This window comes from Molothrus aeneus, chromosome 8 (genome assembly GCF_037042795.1).
Source record: "Molothrus aeneus isolate 106 chromosome 8, BPBGC_Maene_1.0, whole genome shotgun sequence".
Classification (NCBI taxonomy): domain Eukaryota; kingdom Metazoa; phylum Chordata; class Aves; order Passeriformes; family Icteridae; genus Molothrus; species Molothrus aeneus.
The window spans coordinates 13,112,207-13,128,003 of NC_089653.1; the positions used below are offsets into that span (position 1 = coordinate 13,112,207).

Consider the following 15,797-nt stretch of genomic DNA (forward strand, 5'->3'; position numbering starts at 1 on the left):
TTTTTTCTAATGAGTTCGTTCAAGTGCAATCGGTTCCACATGTATTTAGGAGGGAGCCTGATGGTTGCTACACTTGCTGTTAGTTTGCTGTGTCTGCATGAATGGTTTAGTGTTAAGGATGAAAGAAGTAGGAGGAAGAATTATCACCTGAAGCAGCATCCATGTAGGAAATTGGGATAGCATGGATGCTGTTTCCAGTGTCAGATTTTAGGACAGCCTTCCTTGCCTTAAGAGACCAGTTAGTTGAAAGTTAAAAGATCTGTTCTAGTATTCTGTGCAGATGCAGTAGAATGCTTTAGATTATCTATCCCAAGTGTTCTTTAATCCATACTCACCACTGGAACTCTTAGTAAGAATAACAGAAATATTATGTCTTGATGCAGATATTAATCTATGTCATTCTGTAATTTTTATTTCTGTAAGTGCTATCTGTTTTTATCTTTTTGAACACTACTTTTGCTATCTACAGAATAATGAAGGTATGACTTTCACAGTGGTGACTCTCTAACGTCTCTTCTCATTAACCCTGAGAAAAGAGGAAATACAAGATTAGAGGATAAAAAAGTCAAAGGGAAATGGAGGGCTCATTGCATGTGTTCGAGGAAATAAGAAGCATCAAAGGTGAGGACAGGAGTCAATTGAATCATCAGGATACTATAAATAATTCTGAAGTAATCTCTTCATCATTAAAAAGGTGAATTAGGAGAAGCTGATGGGGCAAAAGCCTATGCCTTGAATTTAGAAGAAATTATATCAGTCCAGGGTGCACAGAGTGTTCTGCTGGGGCCACTGGGAGGGACTTGATTGCACAGCTTTGATGGGATTGTTGGAAGGAGAGCGTGGGAGCGGGCGGAGGCGAGGCGAGGTGGGGGCAGCAGCCCGGCAGAAAGGCAGGGCAAGGGCGGTGGGGAGCGGGCTGGCACACACGTGTGCCTGGCAGCTGGGGAGCTGCCCCTCAGGGGGCACTGAGGTGACCCATTTCTGGTCACCAGGTTACCCGGGGGCCGCTTCCTCTCCTGCCCCATCTTTGGCTCCGGCGGCTGCTTCTCTCTCCTCCTCCCACAGCAGCGCTGGGCAGAGCCCAGGTGAGCTATCTCCGGCACTGCGTGAACTGCAGCCGAGAGTTCAGCGTTTTAATTAGCACAGCGGCAGGGCAGGCAAGAGGATTTGGATCCCTGAGTGTCTCGGACAGGGTCACAGCCCCGGCTGTTCGTACTTGACCTCGATCGCGCTGGGGCCGGTGCGGAGCAGAGCTGGGTCCGTGCCCGTGCCGGGGGCTGGGGAGCGGCACCCACCGGCCCAGCACAAACGCCCTCTGTGCTGCGCTGCTGCTGGGTCCAGCATCCTCCGAGGCATCGCGAACCTCTGAAAGAAAACATCGTGTAGTGGGTGTGTAAAGGCTGTGGCAAATCAGAATCCCTGTGGGAGTTAAGTTTGTTAAAAACCCCCAGTGTGTTTCAGCTCACGTTCACTTGCCATTTGAATGCCTGATGATCTCTGTTAGTGAGAAATAATTATTGCAGTAGTGCTTTGAAACTATATGGTGCCACTCTGATGGTCTAATATGTCTGGAAAAGCAGAAGTGAAACAGCTGATCACAGTTGCTGTTCTCTGCACAGAGAATCAAATGTGGATTTTCAGTGATTGCCTGGGTGGGCTTCAGCCAGGGCACTTCCACTTTGTGTGAACACAACTGCATGACCATTGCTTTAGACCCACATGGGCCAGTGACAGCACAAGGGATCTCATGTTAATCAAAGATAACTGGATACAGTCTTTGTTCATTAATTTAATTTTGTGAGGTGGCTTAGCATAGACTCCTGGGTACTTTTATGCATCTGCAATGCTAATCTGCTGCCTCTGCGTGTATTATAAATGCTATCCTACCACTTGAAACTGAGATAAGCAAGATGTTAAATATCTCAAATAGCAGCACAAAATATTTTGCTGGTTCTTACCAGTTATTTAGTCTCAGTAGAAGAGAATATACATTTTTTTTGTTACAACAAGGCACAAGCTTTATGTCGCCAGTTTTTCCTCATCGAATGCTATTGGTTCAGCATCTTAGTATTAGACCTCTTATGGATATAGGTACTATTTTGAGGAGATAATTTTTGGACTCTAATGTAAGCTTTTGCTCTTTGCCTTGAGAAATATCTCATCCTTTCTGCAAAATGTTTACATAAAACAGATACAGTCTGTCCCATAACTTTAGATAAACACGTCCAGCCTTCCCTGTTGCCTCTTGCTCTAGCAAATATGTTCTTTGAATTGATGCCTGCTCTTTCTTTTGGGCTCTGTGAAATCCAGCTTGAGGAAGCTACTTCTGTTTGCTCTCATTTCAATCTACCTTGTCAGCCTTTTCTGAGATCCCTAAAGATAATAAATGGGAATGTGACATTTTACTGTTGTGGGTCAACTGCTGACAAATATAAATAAATAAAAATATAAACACTTGAGGCTGAAGCTTCAGTCTGCTCTATGAATATTGATTTATGAAGAAACTGAGATGGGAGTTAAATTAGTATCTTTAATTAGAAGGAAATAGGCATCTTTTTGGTGCCTATTCTTTTTTTTTTTTCTTCTTTCTGGTTTATTTTTTTTAGTTGGCAATTCTTTATGAGTTGCCTGTATTTTTTTATCCATACTGATTATCACAGTGGTTTACCACCACATTTGCATCAATATGTTGCATAATCCTCAATTATCATTTTGGTTTTCTGAGTTGCTATTCTCTGAGAAAGTTTTATTGTTTTTCTTGGCTTAACTGCAGACTGTCTCCACCCTCTTTCCTTCTGCAAGTGATCAAATTCTGTAAAGAATTCTCTGCTTTGGATAGACTATCACTTCCCACCCATGCTGTTCTCACTGAGGTTTGAAATGTTATTAATTTTATTTAGTGTAGGGAAAAGCTTGGCTAACCCTTCAAAACAATCTTTCAAGTCCTGTAATTCAATGAAGTCCTTATTTACAATGGCCATAGTTATTTTTCTCAGTGTTGTCCAAAGTGAGTTCTCTCTGGTTACAAGAGAATGAAGCATTGTTTTCCATTCTGACAGCAAAATGGTTCTATTTTATTTCTTAGTTCAGGAGAAGTGCAGCATAACCTTGTTTAAAATGTTTTCTAGAAAAAGAAGCAGCTGTTACTCTCCACATTATGCTGTTCTTAATGGGGCCTGTGCCAGGGACTGAGGGAGGAAGGCTGGCAGTTATATATGACTTGGTGAGTGTAAAACTGTTATTCTGAGATTTGGATTTTCCAATTCTTTCCAGTGCCAAACATTGCTTTTGCTTACACACCAGCACACGAGCATGTATTTCAGTTCTCTCTCTTGATTTAACTATGTGGTTTATTTTTTTCTTTGGACTCAAAATTGTCTAAGTACAAGATAATATTTTATTATGATGTGGATAAAACCACTTCCTAATAACTGCATTTCTGATGTACACAGTGCCTCTGACCAAGTCTGGTTTTACTGAGGTCTCAGCCTAAAGCTGGGCAGATATGAACAATGATTTCCTTGCACAAACACACAAAGTGTGAGTGGTGGCAGCATGGAAGTTGTAAATGAAACCTTTGGAAAGCTATACAGCACTGAGGCATTGGCTTCCCTCCCTTAGGACCCACCAAAGAGCAGCTTGGAGGGAAGTAAGAAACTCTAGATTTGAAAAGAAATGTCACCTGGGTGACCTGTAACTTAGTGTCCTTGACAGTTTCATGGCAATTGTGTTAGATATCACTTAACTGTACTAGCACTGCAATTGTATCTTACCTATCCCTTCCTTCCACCCATATAAAAGAAAAAAATCAAAGCTGAAAGCTAGTTTTTCCTTCCTGTGGTAATTGTGGTGTGTTTTAAAGCACTGTGAACAGGTTTGGTAGTGGCAAGGGCTTTGAAAGAATGTTTGACATGGGCTGAAATCTGCAGCATAATTCCCCAAAGATCCTTTTTCTATAGCTGGCTGCTTGTTTGGGAGTGTTTTACAGGGATAGCAATTCAGTGCTTCATGTACTTCTGTCATGCAACAGCTTGGTGAATTTTTTTCCAACTTCTTGACCAAATGGTCCCAGCAGTCCTTTCACCCATGCAGCGTGGTCTAAGTGTCAGTCACAGATCAAGCCTTGTTTGTGAGGAACTGAATTCATGTCAAGACTTGAACTCATCAGTCTGGACCCCCAGATACCCAAGAGCCAAAGGAATTGGCATTTTCACTGCTATAAAGTTCCATTTCCTGCCCACCATTGCAGCTCAGCTGTGTTGTGAACAGAGTGGTAACTCCCCCTGCCTTCCCCCTGCCCATCAAGGCACCAGTGAACTTGGCCTGAAGGTAACTTGGCTGCAGGGCTGCAAGCGCTGGCAGCAGCTGAGTGCATTCTTTCCTCATCTCCCCTGGCAGCAGCGTGCTGCTGGGCTGTGGCCACTTGTAGCACATGGCACCACCACAGCCTGCATATCCACCACCTGGAAAAGAAAGAATAAAAGGGGTCTGTGTGTGAGAAACTGGAAAAAATGGTGAATCTGGAGCTTCATCAGTACTGGTGAACTCAAGAGAACATGGGCCTGCCTGCCACGCCAGCGTCGGGAAGGCTCCACCAGCACAGCTTAGACTTTCCAGGGATCCCAGAAGACTATTTGAGCATTTATTTTAACTCTCCCACATAAATCTGATTGTAGTATTTCTCATGATATCCTGTGGGAAGAGTTAGGTCACAGCTTGGGTTAGATTTCATGACATGACTGTTCTCTGTCTTGGAGATTAAGATTTTGTGTGCTCTCAGTAGAAAGAAGAGGGTACTGAGGGCCCACTCATACCTGGAAATAGATACCTGGCTCATCTCCAGGCAGTCTGGAGACTGCACTCCATCAGGAATATATTTGAGATGAGAGGAACCACAAAAGGACCTCTGCCCCATCCCTGCTGCATCTGGAACTGTGTCTCTGCCTTTGTTAGTGCTCTCTCAGGGCAAAGAAAGATTCAGATGGAGTTTATATACACACATAGATATCTATTTCTATGTAGATATATAAACCCCATATATATAAAAATAGATATAACAGATATCTATATAGATATAGCTAACTGTTGCTACAGTCCTTCCCCTAGATGGTGTTTTCTGTTCTTTATGATCTAAATACCTGCATTTTTCTGCTGCAGGGACTTGTGCCAAGAGAAGACCCACACAAGCTGAGCTGTCTCCTCTGTGCCTCAGTCTCCTTGGTGCTGCCTGAAAGGATCCCTGCAGAGACCCCAAACCTGGCACCCCTTTCCTGCGGCTCAGCCATGGGCCCTGCAGCTGGTGGGGATCATGCTCCACAGCTCCACAGCTAAGTAACTAAAGCTTCAGGAGTCCTGCTAACAGACCGTCACCCAAGCATAATCCAGGCCCTGACTCAAATTGACAAGGACAGGTTGGGCTCTGAAATAATCTCTTTAAATAGCAGCAGCCATCTCTTTCCAAGGCACTTCCCCCCCAGCCTGCCCTGAGAGCTGCTTACAGCACATTGCCGGCTATTTCCCACCCTGGCAGTGCAGGGCTGACACTTCTCCCAGGCAAGTGTGTCCCCTGCCAGCAGCGTCCCAGCTTTGCTTTGCACCAGGAGTTACCATGAATTTTGCAGCACAGTTTATCTACTTCAGGGTCTTAAAAAACAGAAGTCCCAGGGAGCGCTACAGGGAAGACGAAGACTACGATCCTTTCTGGCAAAGGTTGGAGAATATTGCTGTCTGACTTAGAGCTAGAGTGCTCCTTTATCCCCCTCAGGGCTCATGGTCAGCCCTCGGGGTCCCTCCAGGGCCTGGCCCACGGACATGACAACCCCTGGATCCCTCCTGCCTCCTTATGCTGTCGTAGTTGGAGTTTTGCTTCGCCTCGTTGTTTATTTAGTCGCTGTGCTGTATAGGTAATGCTTTCTTTTTCCTTTCCGTAATTCCTTAAAAAAATCAAACCAAACAAAAAATCTGGAAAATTGTAATTTTCCATAATCTCCCAGGGTTCTGTGGATATGGGTTGCTCTTGGAGTTATCCACTGGAAGTGGTGGAGATTTTAATATTTTTAGCCCACAGAGTCCAGCTTTTTTATTTCTTCAAGAGCATGGTATCAAAAATAACCCTAGACAGGCCAGTGGACTGCTGAAAATTTATCTTGGGATAGACCATGTCAGATCCTGTTATTACAGTTGTGTGGTTGTCTTTGTTATGGTGCTTATGGTGATCTTGAATTCCTGTTTTCAGACTTGGATGGTGCAGATGGAATTTAAGAGTCATCTAGTGTCCTTGTGTAGCGAGAGCTGAAGCTGTGCACACACATGGCATGGTGGTGTTGTGCAACCTCATTCTTAACCTTTTCCATAGTTTGTTTTTCTCTCCATTTTACTATCTGGACACCACTATTGAGATCATGCTCTGGTTTTGCCAGATGTGCTACAAACAAGGAACAGTTCTCATTTCCTGCATCTCCTTGTCACAGATGTTGTTAACGTTTAAGATATAAATTGTTTCAGTGGGCCTGATGCTGTTCATAAAAGGGAAGACAAGGTCTTCTGCACTGTAAAAAGGGCTTGCCCAAAGTCACCCATGATACGACCTGTTCTGCAGTGCACTGTGGATCTCTCAGCACAGGACCACTCTTTGCTCTATTTTGAGTTATGTTATTAGTTCCTAATTGGAAGTGAATTATGGAGATGTGTTAGTCACCTCAAGACTCAAAATACATTCAACTTAGGAAAAAGTTTAATTGCTTAATGAGTTTTAGCTGCCAAACTCTGTGCAGTGTTGGATAGCTATAATTTGACTTTCACAGCTGAGAATGTCTTATAAGAACTTCTGAGAGGGATGGGTCTGTTGGAGGGACAGTTGGTTACCTCTGCTTCAACACTTCCATCATGGGTGGCCTTGTAAATTCCTCTTGCTTTCAGATTGCTTTTCCTAGTGTTTTCTATTTAGCAGCTGACACCCAGTTGCCATTGCCAGCAGTAAGCAATGACATGTGCAGAGTGTGTACAGAAGAATGGCAATAGATTATGACCACAGATGAAGGCATATATAGTGCTGGGCTCAGGCTCTGGTAAATCTGACTTGCCAGAAGTAAGGAGAGATTTTATCAGAGGTGATAATCAGTGGTTGTTTGCTGCATGGGCTTGAGCTTTCTTTGTGTGTGTTGCTGGTGCAGCATCACACAGTTTGTCAGGCCTGTATATGATGAGTGAGGCTTTAAAGGCCTGCTCAGTCTCAAGGCTTGGTTATTATGTAGCTATCTTTGCTGGATGGGCACAGTGCTTACACTTTTGTCCCCAGCATGGTTACTATGCCCCTACCTCCTTGTCTTTAAGACACTCTGATAAATAGCCCTGCGGAAGTCTTAGGCAAGCCCCTGGAACTGCGTGTCCCAGTTTCCATCAATAAAGTTGAGCTAATATTTGCTGAACTTGTCCTTCTGTTTAGGGGAAGGTGGTGGTGATTGCTATATGATTTAGGAGCAATCACTTTGCATAGGCTTTAGATATATAAAGGTCAGATATGCATTTTATATTTCCATCCTCTATGTGCCACTAGTTGGAGTGATACAGTCTCAAATGGGTGTTTCTAAATACTAGCATTACACAAAATACTGATAATTCAATTCAATATCAAAATAATGATAATTCAAGACAGTCATATTTAGAGTACAGTATTGTCTTTGATCTGTTTTGAATTTATTGTCAAAGAGAGAATTTTCAAGTTTATTGTGCTCTTTCCCTGTGCCTGCAGGAGTTTTTCACCCTGTAGTGGTGTGCAGGGCACTCAGACACTATTGAGTGCATAACCTGGAATTTCTGGTAGTGAAGATGACATTTGTTATGATCCTTCTTGATACTTTTATCTCAGCAAGCCTCTATTTTTCTAACATTTTTCTTTCATAAAGTCACACTTGCACAAGTTGCTGAGATGCTTTAAAGAATTGCTGCTATTGCAGTATTTGGATGTATTTGGGAACGGGTAAAAAGGTAGAAGAGGAGTTGAGATGGAACAGGAATGTTTATGAGCTACTGGAAAAGGGGATTGCAACAAACAAGGAAAGTATCAGAGGGGTCTGGGAGGCTCAGGTGGAGAGAAGGGTCAGAGGAGACAGCACTGGGACATGGAATTAGAAGGATTAATGGAGCTGGAGAGGTTCTGGGTAAAAGGGATTTGGATGAGGTAAAGGGCCTTCTCTGTCATAACCCAGGATTGCCTCTTTCTCACTCCTGTAAGAGGAAATCCCAGCCCCAGCCACTTGCAGTCGTAAGCCAGGCACATTGCACCTGCAGCAAGCTGCTCACCCTGCCTTGCCCCCTGTACCTGGCCCATCTCTGCTCAACACTGAGGAAAGAGGCAGAAGTGCCTTCAAATGGGGTCACCTTTTCCCTTAATAACTATTCCGAACTTGCAGGTGTAAGATCTGAGCCCAGTTACCTGAAAGCAGATGACAAATCTGTCTAAAGCTGTTGTTTACCAATGTCCCTTGGTTAGTGTGCTCCAGGAAAGTCTTCAGGGAGCTTGAAGGTGATGGCAGCATGTAGCTATGACCTTAAGAAACCCCAAACCCAATACATTAAAAAAGGACAAAATTAAAATCCACATGTATGGAAGAAGATGTGCATATGAGTTTGAAGTGGTATTCAAGGTTAACATTTTGTGACTGCTCAACTGCACATTTTGCAACACTGTCAGTCCCTCTTTATAGTGAATGTGTATCCCTGTGAATGCAGATGACAAAAACTGCTGTAGAAATGACAAAGAAAGGCTGAGTTTTCAGTCTCATATTAAAATTAGTTTTCTTTTGTGACAGTTGAATTTCCATCTGTTAACTGGTACATGGGAATGTACGTCCATAATTTCAACTTCGTGTCTGCCTCAAAATGTGCTGTTGTGACTCATTTTGCAAGTGTTAAAAGCTGCCAAATGGGCCAACTGCTGGCATTGGGTGCAGCTGCAGTCAGCACTGGGTCAGGCCAAAGGGCAGTCCTCCTCTGTGTCCTCTCTCTAGGGCTGGCCAGTAACAGAACTGGGAGAAAAATGAAAGCCACCCAAGACACTTTCTCTCACATGCTTTCATGGAGCTTGCTCAGGGCTTCCTGAATCACAGATTAATTCTTGAACAATGTGCGTGTTGGTCCTACTTCCATTTAGTTGTGCATCCTTTTAGGAGCCTGTTTACATCGTTGTTCTTTGTAGAGTCCTCCTGCAATGAGTTCTGTGAGCTAATTATTTTCTCTAAGAAGGGAAATTTTAAATTTTCTACCTCATACTTTAATACCATCTCCCCCTAACATTTATACTGGGCAGAATGGTGAATAGTCTTTCACACTTTGCTATTCCCTGGACATGCATGATTTTGTAGATTTTGTTCCTTCAGTTTTAGAAGCTGAGGATATCCAGTGCATCAGTTTAATCTGTTTAGTCTGCTTTGTGGGTCCTGAGGGAGGCAATCTGAAGTGCTTCACCATGGGGACATGGAACTGTCCATCATTGCACACTTGGACACTTTTCTGTCTAAAAAAGGCAACAGTTGTGGTCTTTAGGTATAGCATGCATTATTGCCTTTCATGTTCCCAAAATTTTTTTTTTCTGGTTTTATTATTTTCGTAGTTTGTTAATATTGCTATTTTTGAATTTTTTTCCCTAGTGCTGTTTAACTTGATGAATATTATCAGTATGTTCAAGAAAACTAACTGGAAATAGAAAAATGATTCATTCCAAGTTGTTGCTTTTTATTATTGTAGGAGTACATTTTGGTACACACTGTTTTTGCATTGACTTTGAGATTTGAAAATATGTAAAGCTATCTCCTTAAACAAATGATATTTTTTCCTGTGCCTTAATTGTTTATGGAAAGTCTGCATATGGATCTTCTCTTTTTTTTCCAGTTATGCTGAGCAGCTGTTCTTGAAAAAGTAGGTTTATAAACTGTATTTTCATGTTTGCTTTTACTAATCACTTTAAAGGTAAAATGTTGGAATTTATAACCACATAACAAAGCTTGCCAGCTGGGTGTTTGTTTTATGTCTGGAAATAAACAGACCTTTTAATGAAAACTTGTGACAAGCTCCAAAAAAGGAAAAGCTCCATTTGAAAGGAGCAGTGCTTTATATGCTGAGGTTTGGATTTATATTGGCTCAGATCTTCAGCTGGTGGACATGGCTGCTGGAGTAGGGGCTGGATTCTGTGACTGTGCTAGAGAAGTCACGAGCTGTGTTTGTCTGAGCACTTGCATGCTTTGCTGCCTGTAAAAGAAATCCATCTAGATCTTTGCCAAGCATGTGGAATGCTTTGGAGGCAAGAAATACTTTTGACCCAACAGGGCCATTAGTTGCCCATTTGTGCTATATGATCAAAACTCAGCCTGCTGTTTACCTTGGGAGTTTGAGAACTCTAGGAGGGTCTGTGGCACATCCAGGTGGGCTCAGTATGGGAAAATGTAATTTTCTAATGTAAATGAGAAATGTGGGTGTAGAAGAAGAATCAAAGTTATTCTGAAATAAATACACACAATACATATATATATACACGATAGAATGGTGTCCCCTTGATGAAGAGGCTGCTGACTTTTCAGACGCAAATGTATGAGAGTTTTTGTATTAAGTATTGGGATAGTAATAATTCACATGTGCTCTAAACCTAACTCAAGCCTGAAAAGCCTGTACATATTTTACAGCTGTTTGATTTCTGTTCCTCCTTTCCAATGGGCACAATGGAGTCCTGAGCTGCTACTCACTGGTCATGGGAGTGGTACTGCACATCAAGGACTGAGAATCTGATTTACTTCCCTCCTTTTTTCCTGCCAAAGAAAGGGAAACTTAAGACTAGCCAAAAAAGCAATGTACCAGTTCAGTCTATTTGCAGATACAAATATTTGATGGCCCTAGTGTGATGAGGCATTACCATGCATTTCTACTTTCTCACAGAATTCTGCTTCATTGATAAACTTCTTGTGGTCATCTTTGGCTGGATGTTTTTATAGACTTTTTGATTGCAACAGATGCAATGAAAAATGAGAATTGTTCTTCCATCTGAAATGCCAGTTGGATAAAAAATTTGACCCATAAACTCACAAATTTGTTATCTGCCTTTTTTTTTTACCCTACATAGACTCTTTTAAACCATTTCCAGTGTAAGAACATAATTCACAGCTAATGCTTGCCAGACATTTTAGACAGTACGCTCAGAAATAAGACATATCTGTTCTTCCTTTTGGAGTGGTTTTGGGAGTCTGTGATATGGAAAACATTTTTTCAGAAGGGAGAGGCATGGATTGAGCTTTACTGTGGCCTCCTGGGTGCTGCTGCTGCTGTTGTTTTCTGGGGGCTGTGCTGTAACAAGTTCACAGGGAGGCAGTCTGATCTGGTTCTCAGCTTTGCATTAAGCAGACTAATATGCACCCGAGCTAACACTGGAAGCTTAACATCTTTATGAAGTGTTCCAGCTGTCTAACCCCAATGGGGCAGAGATGCAGAAAAGTATGGAACAGAGCTCCTTGATAAGTACTTGGTTTGAAGCAGAATGTCTGGTGTTAGGCTGTATCAGCTGTAAGATACAGTATTGGGAAAATACTTTAGATCACAAGTTTCAACATAAAGAAGTTACAAATGTGTATATACTTTATTTATCTTAGAAAATCAGTGTTCTCATTAGAGAGAGGATCTTGCTACAAAAATTTTCTCCTGTGAAGATATACAGAATGATTGATGCTGTGGTATATTACTTGATTCTAATAATACAACATTTTACGTTGCCCATACTGTTATGTGAATTCCTCAGTGGAAAAATTGGAAGTGTAATAGGAGCCAGAGCTACTGGCACAGATTATTGATACCATTAAGGAAATGGATGATGCCCAAAGTGGGCAATTGCTCAAAAAACAGATGTTTCTAAATATTTAAAAATTCTTTTGGTAGTTGCTGCAAAGCATATTAAGTTGATCACTGCTGTAAAATGTGCTTTAGCCAGTCCTGTTGATGGATAGCTGCAAAACTTAGACCCAAATTATTTTAGAAGAAAAGGTAAATATTTTTTGTTGGGGATAATGCTGGAATGTCTGACATGATTTAACACATTTGGTTTTAGAAAACCATTTCAGCCAAATAGATTAATAATGAGTCATGCAGAGGAGCTTGTACCATCTGTCTAATCACAGTCACAAACCAGGGGTCAACTCTTCTCCAAATCACTGCTCTTCTGCTTAATGCTCCCTTTCCCCACAATAATCTCCCAATTCCTAGAATTCCTAGAAGTTTTGCATGTATCTGTTAATAGGACTGCAGAATCCTGCACTACAGTACATCGTTCCTTGTGGACTGAACGCTGTGGAACATAGAGTCAGGCAGTTGAAGGTAGCAAATCCTGCAATTTTTTCTAGCAGTGTGTCACTTGTATGTTTCTTGGGGAAGGAGATTTTTGTGCCATCATTTCTGCCATATCTGCACAGATATTTGCCCATTAAATGTTAACCCACAGATCAGAAGATCTTTAGCTTCTGATCTGACCTTCTTTAGCTCTGTAGGAGGATGTAATTATTATACCTTATCAAAGTAATTTCCTTCCCATCACGAGGCAGTTGATGGCTGTCAAGAGTATGCAAGTATGCAAGGGCAGAGAGCACATGTACAACATAGTGGCATTTGTTACTGCTATTAATAGTTTATGGGAATGGTCTGCAGCAGCTCCTTGCCTTTTTTGAAAAAGATATAATTGTGTACAACTCCAGTTATTTCAAAATTTTTGGAAGCACTGAACTAGAATCATTGCTGGTTGAATACTGAGTACTAAGGAAGGTCTTGCTGTCCAGACAGCACAAATTATAGATTTCTTCTTTTCTTGGCTAGGACAGTTTCACAGTTTGCCCACATGTTGAGTTATTTGTGGCTTTTCTAATAGCTGGAAGGTGACAGTATCTTTCAGTGCACCTGCAGGTAGGTATAATGTCAGTAGCAACTCACTCTGCCTGTTTGAGGCTTGCAAAGAGCAACCCAGATGTGCATCCTTCTAAAATGCTAAATATCAAGCCTTCAATCATCCAAGCCTTCCTAACAAGTTTCTTTTATTTGTTTTCAGGGATGACAATAAAATAAAGAAACAAGATATCCCAGCAGTTTGTGATCTTCACTGCTGTAAGGATGTCCCTGTAAGAAATGGCCTTATTGGGCAGAAGCCACCCTCTATCAACCCCGAGAGACTGAAGGATTTTGGTGAGGAGGATTACCTGAACGGGGATGTGAAGACGTGGGAAATGAAGATAGTGAGCCGGAATGAGGAGTTACTCAGGGATGCCCTTTCCTGCATCCCTCAGCCAAGCAGTAGGACCAGCCTGGCAAGCTGTAGCAGGCTGATTCGGTTTGAAGACATTAGTGCAGCAGCCTTCAAAATCCAGTGTGGTGTTCAGAAAACCCCCTGCATGGTAGGGAATCTTTATGGGTTTGTATTTTCTGTTTCTTTTTATTTTCCTTATGAAAGTCGATCAGAAATGAAGAAAGGGTATGTGTGAATTGCAGCAGATAGATCTGTGTGAGAAGACTCATGTTCATATTAATTGTATTTAACTGTCAATAATAATTTTCTTCTTATCTGTTTATACTAACCTAAATCCTCAAAGATGGCAGTGACCTGTAAACAAAGGATAAACCACATTAGGCATAGACTTAATGCACTGTGGTATTATGCTCCCAGTGAAAAACTCCTGCTATAAGGAACCTGAGTTGGAGGTGGCAGACTACAGTGATTGGGTAAGCAGTCTTGTGGAAGGGTCTGGTTTAGAACCAGCCCTCATATTTGGAGGGTTTGAAGGCACAGATTTGCCTTCTGTCAGGCCAACCAGGAAGGGCTGGCTATGTTCTGTAGCCAGGTATTTCTGCCACAGGTGTCTTCAGCAAAATAAGGATGCACACAAACACGTGCACCTGTCATTGGTGTAGAAATGACTGAGATAGCCCATCAATGTGCAATATCTGCTAAAGCACAAGAGAAGTACAATGGCAAGCTGTGCTGTATTTCTGTACTTTTTCATAGTGTTTTTCTACCATTGGGAGCTCTTCAAGCAGGCTACTCTGGGTTCTCTGGGTAATCTCTTTTCCTTTTGGTGGGTGAAAAGAGGGTCTTTGCCAAATGGCAATTCCTAGCAGCAGTGCCGAATCACAGTCTCAATGAATCCTTGTGGATTGTTTTTCTGGCATGCACAGGGTAAGAACCTTGCAATCTGCTTGGGGTTAGCAGTCCCTGGAGTGAAGTGGATGGGTCCTCAAAGTTCTCCTTGTTCCCATATGCCACCTGCTGATGCAGAGACATCATAACTACTTCCAGTGTGGGGTTTTTAGCCTAGCATTCCCAAAATGAGGACAGCTGTGCTTTTTGTAGCACATTACTGAAGTATCTCTTGTGTCAAAGGACATGGCACAAGACAGTTTGGGGCTGTAAGGTGGCACAAAAGATTTAGCTGGAATGCAGGGAAGTTTTGGCTAGGGTAGAGTCAATTTTCTTCACAGTAGCTGGTATGGGGCTGTGTTCTGGATTTGTGATGAAAATATTGTTGATAAGACAGAGATGTTTTTGTTACTGCTGAGCAGCTCCTACACAGAGTCAAGATGTTTTCTCTTCCTCACTCCATCCCACCAGTGAGAAGACTGGGGATGTACAAGGAGTTGGGAGGGGAGACAGCTGGAGCTGCTGACCCCAACTGACCAAAGGGACATCCTATACCATATGACACCTTGCTCAGCAATAAAATTAGGGAGAAAGTTGGCTGGGGGCCTGTGGCTCTGGGCCTGGTTGTTGGTGAGCAATTGTTTTCAATTGCATAAGCTGTCTTTCTTGGGTCTTATTTATCTTTGTTGTTATCCTTTTAATTACATTGTTGTTATTTATTTATTTATTCTTAGTAAGTGTTCTTATCCCGACCCATGAGATTTCTCACTTTTACCCTTCCAATTCTCATCTTGCCCAGAGCACAGGGGCAGGGAAATGAGCAAGTGGTAGGATGATATTTAGTTGCCAGCTGAGGTTAAACCATGACACCCCTCAACTTTCTCCTGGTTGTCCCTGGCAGGTTTATGCAACCCAGTTGTATCCCCTTTCTGCATTTACTGTTTCAAGCTAAACAGTCTCACTTTAGTCTTTTTTTATGAACTATGCTTTTAAAGTTATCAGAATACTGGAAAACCTATACCCATGTCAAAACCTGTATATTTTACTGTGAAAATAGCCCATGACTGTTGTTATTCAAAGTCATGTTCCTGCAGAAGTTATTAATGCATTTCATGCACTGTTTCAAAAGCACAGAGTGGTGTCAAGAAAAACACAGAAAACCTTTATTTTAACTCAGTGTGTAGAGGTAAGAGTCCCTTTCAGAGATATTTGTTTAGATTAAAAAGTGAGTGTGACTATAATCCATTTGGTTAATTGAAGGGAGAAGCACTTTGCAGAGGGCGATTCCTGATCTGCAGGCAAAACCATGGATGGAGCATGGAGGAGCGTGGTTCCTTAGGCAGGAGTTGGCCTTGGAGCTGAGATATGGCATCATGAGTGAATTGTAACATGTCCAAGAGGTAGTAAGCATAAGCAAACTAGGAACTGCCATCAAGCTGGACACCTGGTTTGGCTACTGGTGAAGGAGCTGTGAGGGTTGTGTTGTGTCAGCTTTGTGGATGCCAGAGGGAAGCTCTGCTGTGTGCTGTACCTTAGACATGGTATCTGTAGTCCTTAGATAAGATCACAGTGACTCAAAGGAAATCTTACAGGCTGGTTCAATGAGTCTTAGGAGGTTACACATGAGGTCAGTTCAACTGCA

General features: G+C 42.2%; 1 protein-coding gene across 1 annotated transcript in view; it reads left to right on the top strand.

Annotated features, from left to right (window-relative positions):
• The first annotated feature begins 5,769 nt into the window (after positions 1 to 5,769).
• Positions 5,770 to 15,797, top strand: part of LOC136559644 (L-threonine ammonia-lyase-like) — a 29,195-nt gene continuing 19,167 nt past the window's right edge. The window contains exons 1-3 of the mRNA XM_066554967.1: positions 5,770 to 5,903; positions 9,889 to 9,915; positions 13,073 to 13,415. Coding sequence (XP_066411064.1) covers positions 5,770 to 5,903; positions 9,889 to 9,915; positions 13,073 to 13,415 — 504 coding nt within the window. The remainder of the gene's footprint in view (positions 5,904 to 9,888; positions 9,916 to 13,072; positions 13,416 to 15,797) is intronic.